At 44.8% G+C, this 12,392-nt stretch overlaps 1 protein-coding gene across 3 annotated transcripts; it reads left to right on the forward strand.

Moving 5' to 3' along the window:
- The first annotated feature begins 1,384 nt into the window (after positions 1-1,384).
- On the forward strand, positions 1,385-10,168 carry LOC101162431 (long-chain fatty acid transport protein 1). 3 transcript variants are annotated; one of them, XM_078949467.1, is made up of 14 exons: positions 1,385-1,520; positions 1,599-1,765; positions 1,846-1,984; positions 2,055-2,310; positions 2,406-2,573; positions 2,989-3,058; positions 5,543-5,634; positions 5,920-6,029; positions 7,338-7,547; positions 7,627-7,753; positions 7,814-7,969; positions 8,958-9,122; positions 9,286-9,432; positions 9,903-10,168. In XM_078949467.1, exons 2-14 carry the CDS (start codon positions 1,602-1,604, stop codon positions 10,058-10,060), a joined length of 1,962 nt encoding a protein of 653 aa, XP_078805593.1. In that variant the 5' UTR covers positions 1,385-1,520; positions 1,599-1,601; the 3' UTR covers positions 10,061-10,168. The 3 variants fall into 3 exon arrangements, with proteins under 3 accessions (XP_078805593.1, XP_004066394.1, XP_078805631.1); XM_004066346.5 differs by having other exon boundaries at positions 7,832-7,969; XM_078949505.1 differs by lacking the exon at positions 9,903-10,168 and having other exon boundaries at positions 8,958-9,182; positions 9,228-9,363.
- The last annotated feature ends 2,224 nt before the right edge of the window (positions 10,169-12,392 follow it).

Consider the following 12,392-nt stretch of genomic DNA (forward strand, 5'->3'; position numbering starts at 1 on the left):
ATGAGCTTCTCAGCATCCTTCTGGACTCTTCTGCTTTACAATCACATACATCCTCTGTTAAACAGACTGCATTACATGGTTGGAATCACTTGAACAGTTTTTAGCTGGTTTGAATCCGCCCTCACAGGAAGAGATTTTATTGTCAGAGTAAATGATGCGTCATCAGGGAGGCACAGACTGACGTGTGGTGTTCCACAAGGCTCCATCCTTGGCCCCACACTTTAATTTTTACATGCTACCACTTGGTGACATCATCAGGAGACAGCATAAACGTTCATAGTTTTGCTGATGACACCCAGTTATATGTGGCTGTGTGTCCTGATGACATGAGACCCATTGACGACCTTTTAAGCTGTGTTTTAGATGTTGAAACATGGATGGGAGAGAACTTTCTAAAGCTCAGTCAAGACCAAACAGACATTTGATTTGTTGGTCCTGAAGCTGAGAGAGAAAAACTCTAATCCTACTTATCAACTTTTACATTGAATGTGTGCAGTAAAGTCAGAAACCTGGGTGCGTTTCAGACGCAGATCTTACCTTTGAAGCACGCCAACCAAGTGACAAGGACTGCATTTTATCATCTTAGAAATATTTCCTGAATGAGACCCTTTCTCTGCAGAAACAGAGCTGAAATATTAATCTATGCTTTTATAACATCTAGGATAGATTATTGTAATGCTCTTCTTTCTGGTATTAAGAAAAATAATATCAATCGGCTGCAGCTTGTTCAAAACTTGGCTGAACTCATTTAAACCAGAACCAGGAAGGAGGAGCATGTGGCTAACCCTAACCCAGCTTTAGGATCGATTTTAAGCTTCTTCGGTTCGTTTATAAACGTTTAAATGGGATTGGCCTCTCATTTTTATCAGATTTACTTGTAGTTTATGACCCCCCCAGAGACCCCAGGTCCTCAGGTCTGCCGGCGGTCCCAAAGGTCAGAACCAAACGCCACGGCGAGGCCTCATTTCAGCGGCGTGGGCCTCGCCTGTGGAACGGCCTGAGGCTTCATCCACTGTGGAGGTTTTTAGGAAAGACTTAATGCATCTTTTTAGTAAAGCTTTGACATAGTTTTTACTTGTCCACATGTTTTCATTTGATTTTATAAATCTTAACTATTGTTTGATTTCTTTTGATTGTACTGGTGGGATGTATATGTGTCGGGTTTTTATGTGTTTTTATTTATGTTTTATTATTCCTATTATTTTTACTATGTTTACTATTTTAACTACTATTTTTTTACCAATGTCTATTTTATGATGGGAAGCACTTTGAGATGGGTCATGTTTTTCATGCTATAGATGCATATTTCTGCCTGTTTGATCTCGTCCGACCCATAAATCCGTCCCCCTTTCCCCCGGGGTTTGAACGTGAGTCCTTCCTCTCCCCCTGTGGAGTAGCGGTGAGTCGTGACACGCACGGATCTCCTCAGCGAGCATTTCAGTCCTGACGGCAGCTCTGGCTGCTCCGCCTCACCGACGTTTCCATTTTCTGCTTGTTCTGTCACTGCAGGTCTTCAGAAGGTAAACGCTGTTTTTCCACGGTGGGACGTCTGTTATCTGGAGCCCATTTCGTTCATGCGGTGGTTTGTTTTCCTGCAGATAATGAATCTGTGCCTTCGGAGCCTTGTTGTTGTTGTGGCAGCTGCCGGGCTTCTGTCCCTCCCCTGGTTCTGCAGCCTGTTTACCGGCCTGGGAGTCCTGGTGGTCTGGATCGGTTCCTGGAAGAACCTTCACATTGCTCTTCACACCATAAGGAGAGACTTGAGGTGCAGCAGTTCTCTGGTACTTGAATGCACGTGTCTCCATGTCTACCGTCTTCACGCCCGTCCTTCCTCCTGCCTCGTAGCTGTCTGCTCGTCATCGTGAGGGTGAAGTTGTCCATCCACAGTCACCACAGAAGAAGACACACCGTTCCTTCGTTGTTTGCCCGGACGGCGAAGCTGCATCCCAACAAACCGGCTCTGATCTATGAGACCACAGGGGAGGTGAGCGGACTGCTCGCCAAAAGTCCCGTCAGACTTTCACTGAAGTCTTTGGCCGTCTGTCTGCCTGCAGGTCTGGAGCTTCAGGGAGCTGCAGGAGAGATGCCACGCCGTGGCTCACTGGGCGCTGGCCCAGGGCTGGGCAGAGGGGGACGTTGTGGCTCTGCTCATGGAAAGCCGGCCTCTGGTGGTGGCTCTGTGGTTGGGCCTGGCCATGGTTGGCGTGGAAGCCGCTTTCATCAACCACAACCTTCGGCGGGACCCCCTGCTGCACTGCATCAGCACGTCCCGGGCTCGGGCAATAGTGTTTGGAGCCGAGATGACCGAAGGTTTGTGGAACGCGGACTAAACCGCGATAAGATCACACAGATCCCATGAAGCTGTAGGTTGATGCTTTGTCGCTCAGTGGATGACTTCTCTGCAGCCCTGTCGGAGGTGAGCGGCTCTCTGCAGCTCTGCACCGCTTTCTTCATCAGCGGTGAGGAAAAACAGACCCAGAAGCTCTGCAGACTCAAAGCTCAGAACCTGGATGCCCGTCTGGACCAGCTTCCCAGGCACCGACCCGTCTACAAGCTCAAGAAGGAATTTAACGGTAAAGCTCCATCACCACATCCGGCTCTATTTTGCAATTTTAAAGAATTTGATGTCAACACGTCTACCCAGTGGCAAGTTCTTTCCTGCATTTACTGCACTACTGCATTTTTCAAAATAAAACTGCATTCATGGCGCGTGTCTGGGATGCAAACACAAAAGAATTCCACTGTTTTTAAATTTAGACAAAAGGTAGAATTAGTCACGACTTCATGGGTTTTCGTTCGAACTGCTGGAGCTGCTGGATCTGCATGGCCTTTCGTCTCCATATCGTGTCACATTCCTGTCTCCTCAAGTCTTTGCTTGCAGCCCGCAACGAAACGAGGAGCAGATGGAAACTCTGTCAATCCTGGAGGAGCTGATGAAAGTACAAAAACAAAACTGTTTGTCCTGTTTGATGTTTTTTTCTGATGCAGACAGGCTTTTCTACATTTACACCTCTGGTACGACCGGAATGCCCAAGGCGGCGATAGTGGTGCACAGTCGGTGAGTTTTACCTGCAAGTCGGAAAAATGATTCCATTCATCAAACCCTTTTAGTTCTATTCTCTCTGAGAAAAAATGTGTTTTTAACTATTTCAAATGCAGTTTGAAAGATTTGTGATGTAGGAAATCTGCTGGGCGGGGCCTCAAACTCCCAGCTCCGCCCCTTCTGATCATCCACCTGCAGACAAGCAGATCCATGAACGTCTCTGTTTTCCTGGTCTGAGCTGGAATCTGGATCAGAACTGGACGGATGGATGGATCTGATGCTGCTGCCATTATGTTGCACCGCTAATGTTAGGTTGGGCGTTTGAGGGGTTGTAAGCTAGCGGGAGAGAGTGTAAACAGAGAGCTCTCAGCAACAGTTGACAGGAAGAGGGGGCGGGGTTTCTTCACTCCAACCACAACGTTTGGGTGAATTTCTGATGAACTCCGGCTGCTCTGCAAAAATGACGTCCTAGAAACGACACAGGTTTTTAGATTGAGTCTAAAAACGGCATCATTAGAATGAAAAGACCACTGGGAACGCTTTACAGTATCTGATCCAATCCACTTTATTTATATAACATATTTCTGTGTTGTTCAGTGACCAGACAAAAGAAAAACAAAGTCAGTAAAATGAATCAAAATAAAAACAAGATTAAGAAGAAGATAAAAAGCTAGAGAATAAAAATGTGTTTTTAGGCGGGACTTAAAACCCTCCACAGAGGGCGCTGTTCTGACATGTGAAGGCAGAGCGTTCCAGAGCTTAGAGCCGACAGCAGAGAATGCTCTGTCTCCCCCAGTTTTGGATAGAAACATAGATGCATGTGCAGCAGAAACATAGATGCATGTGCAGCATGGCCTGCATGCTTTGTTTCACTGTTGCTCAGTGAGGCAGATGGTGGTTGTGCATCAGTAAGAAGACATTTCCTGGACTTGTTTCAGCCTGCTCAGCCCTAAAAGCTGCTGTAGACAAGACGACACATTCATGTTCTGTGTACGACTTAACCCTTGTGCTATCTTAGATGACCCCCCCCTTACAGTGACGTGTTCTCCCTACCATGACAAAGGTGGATAAAGGTGGAAAGATTTCATGTAATCCATGGACACCAGTGAAGATCACAAATCATTGAAGAAAAAAGGTTCAGAGCACTGTCTAGTGGGTCTAGATGACCCAACTCCCAATGTTAAAGTGCCTAGGATAGCACAAGGGTTACGGCGGAACCCAAAGGGGACACAGATGTTTAATATATACATACATGATACTCTAGAGCAGAACTCTGGAGTCTGAGGCCCCAAGACCCTCCTGACCATAAACGGCAGTGGAGACGAGAGAAGAGAGAGAGTGATCCAAATAAATAAATGTCTCCATTTTCGTCTTAAAGTTAGAAAAGTATTTGCTTCATCAATAAACCCCTCGATTTAGAGATTACATAAGGAGATTGTGAAGCTTTAAGGACAAATTCAGTCAACAGTGTCGTCGTCACAACTGTCCTCAAAGGAGGGATCTGGGCTGTCTCTGGGTGAAAAATGGTCAAACCTGTTCGTGGCACGCAAGTGATCTGTGCAAAACGTACGTCCAAATTGTGCGTTTATCACATGACACAAAGTGGCCCATGGGGAACTTCCTGAGCCCCCTTAAGAGCCCATATCTCGCTTTTTCACAGAAAGACGACTTGATCTCTGAGGCTCTGCCTTTCCCTCCTCGTGGGTGCCGCCCTTTTCATGAAGTCATCATAGAGCGGCGTGTCTGCGTTTCACAAAACAAGCAACATCTGAACTTTTGCAGAGATGGACGTTCACACCGTTCATAGAGAAGAAAAGCTTTCAGGCGATCACCGCTAGCTCCACAGAGAAAGTGGGTGTGTCTGTTAGCCTGGGGGCGGAGCTGGCAGCACAGACTCTTCCTGGAAGGGGCTGTTCCTCACTTGGTGATGTCACAATGTGAGGACCCACTGGTTTTGGTGGATTGGGAGGGGGTGGAGCTCAGAGAGCAGGTCTTTAGAGGAATACTCAGAAATGCAGGAATGGATCAAAATATCACTTTGGGCTGTTTGGATGAACATAATAATTAACTTAAAAGCTGAAAAAAGTTGATTTTGCGGGATTCAGGCCCCTTAAGATGCAGCCCCTCCTCTCTACGACCCCCTACGGACCTGGACAACCCAAAAACCCGCACGGGTCAGCCCCCCCCAGGCTTCATCAACTGCTGCTTGTCAACAAGTTTCTGTTTGTCTACAAAGCTTTTAGCTGAAACTCCATGAAATTTTCCTCCAGCATCTGGATTTCGACATATTTACTCACTCACAGGATCCACCGTGAATTCATTCCAAAAGCAGGTTACATTTTTAACCCAATTCCTTTTGGTTTTTTTCACCTCTGTCATCGTTTCTAACCGGATCACAGAACCCTCTGACTTCCAGACAAATGTCTGTAGAGAATTGAACCTCCGTAAACGTGTGCTGTGCGGTCACGTCTCATCCACGTTCTCTAATGTTCTCGGCAGGTATTTTCGAATCGCCGCCTTTGGTTTCCACGCCTTTGGGTTGCAGCATGACGACATCGTCTATAACTTCCTTCCTCTTTACCACTCTGCAGGTAAGTCTGTCCGACCATGAAGACGTACATTTTCAATTCACTCTCTGGTCATTTATTAGCTGAAGCTCATTGTCAAACTAATAATGACAAAAAAAACTGCCTGAAATATGCTCGTCCAAGTTATTCTTTTGATGTTATTCCAAAAGTTTGTTACCTCAGTGAGGCTCAGATTGTGTTATCGCACATTATTGTGGTGAATTCAAGGATAAACATCCTCAAAATTGTGTTTTTTCCTGTCATTGTATCTCTCTGGGAATGCTGAGTTCCTATCCGGGATGTTTACAGGCACCATCATGGGGGTGGGACAGTGTTTACTCTTTGGTCTGACTGTAGTCATCAGGAGGAAGTTCTCAGCCTCTCGCTTCTGGGATGACTGTGTCAAATACAACTGCACGGTGAGTTTCTACTGAGATTCTATTGAGAATTGAGATTCTATCTTAGCCTGGACAGTCCCTTCTGAAGGTCCAAGTCTAGATGTAGGCTAAGGACACGTCTCAGGGGGACTCTGGGAAAAGAAAAACATGAAGGTTCTGAGGAAGAGGAGGTGGGCCCTGCCACCACAGACTTGATTTGACTATTTAGGGTTTTATCCGTCGTCACCCACAGTTCTTCATGGTCAACACGTTCATAGATGACTGCATCATCAGCATACGCTGGGATCTCAGCAACATCACACGAAGATGATGGGTCATTACTATATCATCTGAAATGTTGATACCCCAGAACCGAACGTTGTGGTGGTTCCCAATTTTATATGCCCCCCCCATTGATTGCATCAGGACTTAGTGACTCCTCCCCCCTGGCGTCCCAAACATGAAGTGGCTCCAAGAAGTCAAAATCCTATGGAAGTCTACAAAGAAATAAACTGCTGTAATTCAGTCATTCTATTGGTCAGAAGAACCATTCTGGATCTGATACCTTTATTTCACATCTTCTCGATAATCTCATGTTTTTGATATTTTTTCTTTATTGCAAGTTATTCAAGTTATAAACTGACCAATCAGATGCCTCGTTAAAAGCATGTGGTGCCCCCTGGCCCCCTTCTCAGATGTTTGACAGGTTCTCCCGAGCCACTTTCAGTGGTTAGGGTTTTGACTTTGAACAAGCTCACTCCTGATTGGTCGGAGTTGTCATCAAGTCAATGTTGGCTCAAACCAACTCGGACCAATCACTGCTTACTGACGACGTCCGGCTCCAACATGGCAGCGTCTTTATACCGAGAAAAAAAAAGGCGAGTAAATTGACTTTCTTTGGTTGGAGATGAAAGTGAATCATGTTCTATGAATGACATCACTCGGACTCAGTCCAGTTCTCACATACAGTCAATGATGCCCCAACAGAATCAGCGTAAAAAACAAAAACCTGCCTCATACTGGATGCTGATTGGTCACTCTAAATTGTCTCGTGGGTGTGAGAGTGTGTGGTTGTGTGTCCTTGTGTGGCCCTGTGGAACTGTTCAGGGTGTCACATGCCCCTTCCAAAGGGTCCAGCCCCCCCTAACCTGCATGAATGAGCAGGTATAGAAGATGCACACGATGGAAACCCCCTTTCAGGTGGAACTTCAGTCAACACAGAATGGAAACGTTTCTATTAAGACAACATATTTCCGGGAAACACACTGTCCCTTTTCAGACTAGGACATTTTGTGAATACACTGATTTACTGAGGACACTTCTGTACACGAGTTTCTTCACTGCCACCAGGTGATCCAGTACATAGGTGAGATCTGCCGCTACCTGTTGGCCCAACCAGTTACCTCCTCGGAGACTCGCCACAGAGTGCGGCTTGCTGTCGGCAACGGTTTGCGAGCGTCTGTGTGGGACAAATTTGTTCAGAGATTCAAAATCAAGAGAGTTGGGGAGTTTTATGGAGCGACTGAATGCAACTGCAGCTTAATCAACATCGATGGAAAGGTAGGCTTCTGCACAATGGCTTTGAATTTAGGGCTAATGGTAAAAAACAAACAAAACTATGATGTCATGTTGGATCTAGGTGGGAGCATGTGGCTTCAGCAGTCGCATTCTGCCCACCTTTTACCCCGTCAGACTTGTGAGGGTCCAGGAGGATCAGAAGGAACTACTGCGGGATTCCCAGGGTCTGTGTATCCCCTGTTTGCCTGGTAAGCACACATTCACACGTGAAGCCACCGGAAATCCACGTACTGACTGACTAAAAGCAGCTCTGCATGTGTCCGTAGGGGAGCCTGGAATGCTGGTGGGGCGCATCAATCCCTCTGATCCACTCAGAAGATTTGACGGCTACCGTGATCCGGCCGCGACCAATCAGAAAATAGCTTACAATGTGTTTGAAAAGGGAGACGCGGTGTATGTCTCAGGCATGTTCACGTTATCTCCTCTCTCTCTATTGTGGTGGTAAGAATGAGGCCTTACCTCCATCTTTGAACTGCTGTGACTTCTCATAGAATGTTGTTGTTGGGGGCGTGGCAGAGATGTGTACTCAATTCAAAAATCCCCACACATGGATGGTGTGTTCCGTTTGTCGTCCTGGCAACAACAGGACTGCTGGTGACAGCAACTCTTAATTATGCAGAAAATCGCCAAACTAATGTTGGCGCCATTATTCCCAGATCAACACTCACTGTTTTAAGCGGTAAACTTTAAAAAGTTTTCTTTAATTTTTTACTTTTGGATGATGCCTGGATGAAACCTGTGCCGCTTTCAAGAAAATCCTTTCTGCAGAGCAGCAGGAGTTCATTAGAAATTTTCCTTTTGAGTTGTGGGCGGGACTGTTGGTGCAAAGCAACCCCGCCCCTCTTCCCCTCCCCATTGGTGAGAGCTTAGAGCAGGGAGGTTTTGGCCCCACCTCACATATTTTCTACTTCACAAAACACGATCTTTATCAAACGACAATTTTTCTTCTGCTCCTGATTCACGATTTGAATAAAGAAAACTCAGAAAACTCAACTTTAACCTTAACTTGACTTCTATATTTTCTTTATCTCTAGAAAAATGCCACAAAAAACATGTTGAAAATGTCAAAAACACAGTTTTGCATCAAAGTGGTTCTTTAAGTTTAAGGTATTTACAGCTGCCTTCATTTTAAAACAATAAAAGCTAAAAGTTCAGAAAAAATACGGAAGATTCATTTTTCTCGACCGATTACTTGGTTCAAACACGTCTGTATTCTGGGTCACAAATGAAACTGATAGTGAGGAAACGTAAATAAAACTCAAATTCAAGTATAAAATAAAGTCAAGTACTTGGTAAAAACGAAATCTTTAACTTTCTTCTACTGTATTGCTGCTGTTTACTGCTACGGCTCTGAGAAAACGCTGAGGATAATTCAGTCTGTCTGCTCGTCAGGCGATGTGCTGGTGATGGATGAGTACGGCTACATGTACTTCAAGGATCGCAGCGGAGACACGTTTCGATGGCGAGGGGAAAACGTATCCACCACGGAGGTGGAAGGAGTCCTCAGCGGCCTCCTGGGTCACACCGACGTAGCGGTCTACGGAGTGTCAGTACCAGGTACCGAAAACGCTAAACCGCCGAGCCGGAAGCCTCCAAGAAGGGGCTGAGGTCACTGAGGTCACAGAGGTCACTGAGGTCACTGAGGTCACTGAGGTCACAGAGGTCACAGAGGTCACTGAGGTCACTGAGGTCACTGAGGTCACTGTGTCTGTGTGAGCAGGCGTGGAGGGAAGTGCGGGCATGGCGGCATTGGCTCACACAGGGGGCCGGATGGACCTGGATGCATTTCTAAGTGCTGTACAACAGGCTCTGCCGTCCTACGCCCGGCCCGTCTTCCTGCGACTCATGCCGTCTGTGGACACCACAGGTGGGACAACAGCGTAGCTCCGTACACTCCTGCACGAATCTTTGATGTTTCCGAAAACTCACTTTAAAACTATAGGCGACCTGGCTGTTCAGGCAGTCGCTCCCCGACTTTGGAACAACCCCCCTCTGTCTCTACGCCCGACTGACTCAGTGGAGTGTTTGAAGCTCAAGTTTTCATTTAGGGGAGCTTTTAGCTGACTTTTACTGGTGTAAAAGTCAGACTGTGTGTGTTTGATTTGGGTTTCATCTGCTTTAGACCCCCTGTGCCGTTCTGGGTTCTTTCTCTGATTTTCTATTGTTTTAACATTGTGAAGCACTTAGTGAGGCGTCCTCTGAGAAAAGTGTGAAATAAATCAAGATTTACTTACTTTTCTGGCTTTACTTCAGCGTGTTTCTAAGAAAAAAGCAACAAAGACGAAGGAAACATAAAGAAATCAATGATCAACTTTTTTTTCTCCTTTTTAATTCAAGGAACCTTTAAAATTCAGAAGATGCGTTTGCAGAAGGAAGGATACAAGCCGAACGCAACGAGCGACAGGATCTATTTCCTGAACAGCCGTGCTGAGAGCTACGAGCTCGTCACCGAGGAGCTCTGTAAAGCCATCGACGAGGGAAAAGTGTCGCTATAGGACAGACAGACTCTTGTCTTCATACTGATGTTTAGATAATAGCCCATGTTTATGTCATTGCATATGTTTTTGTACTTGTGATATCAATAAAGATACGTTCAATTTCAATTCATATGGTCTCCTGATTGCAGGTTTCATCTGATAGGAGACCCCAAAGCTTTTAGTTGATTGCACATTTAAGACCACGGCAACATTTTAGTGGACCAAACACACTGGAATCATTCAGATAATAGATTTGTAATAATGTGTTGTAATTTTCATTGTTAAGCTAAATCCTGCGCTTAAGAAATATTTTCCAGTTTTTATGTCTTATTTCTTAAAGTAAGTGATTTGGGGAATTTATAAAAGAATGTTAATTAAGAAACAATGTCTGATTTTTTTCCTCCGGATGTGGGGTTCCATGCTGACATCTTCCAAAGTTACTTTACTTTTACTGTGACAAAATAAAATACTTTGGGTACTGTAGTAACAGGTTTGGAGTACTTGCACTCACTACTTTACTCACTCCAGTCTAAGAGCTTGGGGCTTCTGCTCCTTTTTTCTGGATGTGTAGCAGAGATTCTGTTCCTCGTTCCAACACAAAGATCCCTTTTGCATTTTTCCATCTTTTTTTGATATTTTTAAACTTCTCATGTTCCTCGTTTTTGTTTCTAAATGAAACATTATCACCACAGTTTAGGATTATCGCCATAATTGAAGAACTATCAGCAATGGCACTCCATGTTTACGTCAGTTGCTAGCTTCTGAAAAGCCTTTTAGGTGCTGAATTGTCCTTAATTCTTGTTTTTCTTTCGATTTGGATTGCTTTTTTTCACAAGCGGACTATTTGTTACATGGTGCGACGCCTTGACTGCAGCGCCGCACCGCCACTGCAGTCAAGATTCGGCGATATAAAGCGACATATCTATGCTGATGATCAGAATATGTTAAATAAAGCATCAGTTCAGAGAGAAAGTTCTCCTCTTACCATTTGTTTCTGTCCAGATGAAGATAAAGTTTGTTTTAAAGAAGCCGGCGCAGTGATACAGAAGATTTAAGCTATGTGACCGGAACTTCTTTTTTGGGGTTGTGGTTATCACTTTTTAATGCACACCCAGCAGCCAATCAAAATCAAGTATTCACCCGGACCGTGGAATATGCAACTGGAATTGTCACTTTAAAAAGTTATAATAAATAAATAATGAGTTATTTAACATTAAGGAGTAGTTACATTTATTTTGCATTACATTTAGTTACATGTATAAGTTATATCTGGCCCTTTGAGGACAGCCGCTATGCTGATGTGGCCCTCAGTGAAAAGGAGTTAGACACCCCTGATGTAAACGCAGCATTGCAGCCTTTATTGATCAAAAACAGGTATTTCTATACAACAGAGTTTTAGGGCCAGCAAAAATAAAACTGGTAAAATTGGTAAATGGCGTATACTTATATGTGTCATCCTAGATAGCACCTTATCTTTTCAGTCCCACATCAATAACATTACTCGGTCAGCCCATTTCCATCTACGCAACATTAATCGTCTACGCCCCTCCCTCACTGTCCCCTCTGCTTCTATCCTGGTTCACAGTCTGGTCACTTCCCGTTTAGATTATTGTAATTCTCTCCTCTTTGGTCTCCCACAAAAAACCCTCAATAAGCTTCAACTGGTCCAGAACTCAGCTGCCCGCATCATCTCCAGAACCCCCTCCTTCAGTCACATCACTCCAATTCTCCACCAGCTGCACTGGCTCCCCATAACCTCCAGGATCCAATTCAAACTCCTCCTGTTCACCTTTAAGGCCCTCCATAACCTGGCTCCTCCTTATCTCTCCGACCTCCTTCATCTCAAAACCCCCTCTCGTTATCTTCGATCCTCCTCCTCTGTTCAGCTCTCTGTCCCTCCCGCCCGACTCGTCACAATGGGAAGCAGAGCCTTCAGCTGCTCTGCTCCCAAACTCTGGAATTCCCTCCCTCCTGACCTCCGTAACATAGACTCTCTGCCCACTTTCAGGTCTAATCTCAAAACCTATCTGTTCATTTCTGCCTTCCCATCCTGATTCACTTTTTATTTTTTCTACTATTTTTATTGTGCTTTTAATGTCTATTTTTAACCTCTGTTTTGTAAAGTGTCCTTGGGTTTCTTGAAAGGCGCTTTAAATAAAATGGATTATTATTATATAGCGCTTTCTACCTTCTTACGAAGGCCCAAAGCGCTTTACAGTCACAGTCCCATTCACCCATGCACACACACATTCACACACAATTATGAGATTTTAAATCGTAAATTTACAAGTTTTTTTTCCTAAATTTTCGACTTAAAGGTCGTAATTTAGATAATTTTTTTTCTAAACTG

The sequence above is a fragment of the Oryzias latipes genome, chromosome 1, assembly GCF_053564925.1.
Source record: "Oryzias latipes strain Hd-rR chromosome 1, Olatipes_Hd-rR_3.1".
Lineage (NCBI taxonomy): Eukaryota > Metazoa > Chordata > Actinopteri > Beloniformes > Adrianichthyidae > Oryzias > Oryzias latipes.

Excerpts from the sequence above, each read along its gene's own strand:
- LOC101162431 (XM_078949467.1), top strand. The coding sequence starts at position 1,602 with ATGAATCTGTGCCTTCGGAGCCTTGTTGTTGTTGTGGCAGCTGCCGGG. Across the intron at positions 2,574-2,988 it reads GCTCAAGAAGGAATTTAACG|ACAGGCTTTTCTACATTTAC; the intron begins GTAAAGCTCCAT and ends TTTCTGATGCAG. Across the intron at positions 9,433-9,902 it reads GCCGTCTGTGGACACCACAG|GAACCTTTAAAATTCAGAAG; the intron begins GTGGGACAACAG and ends TTTTAATTCAAG.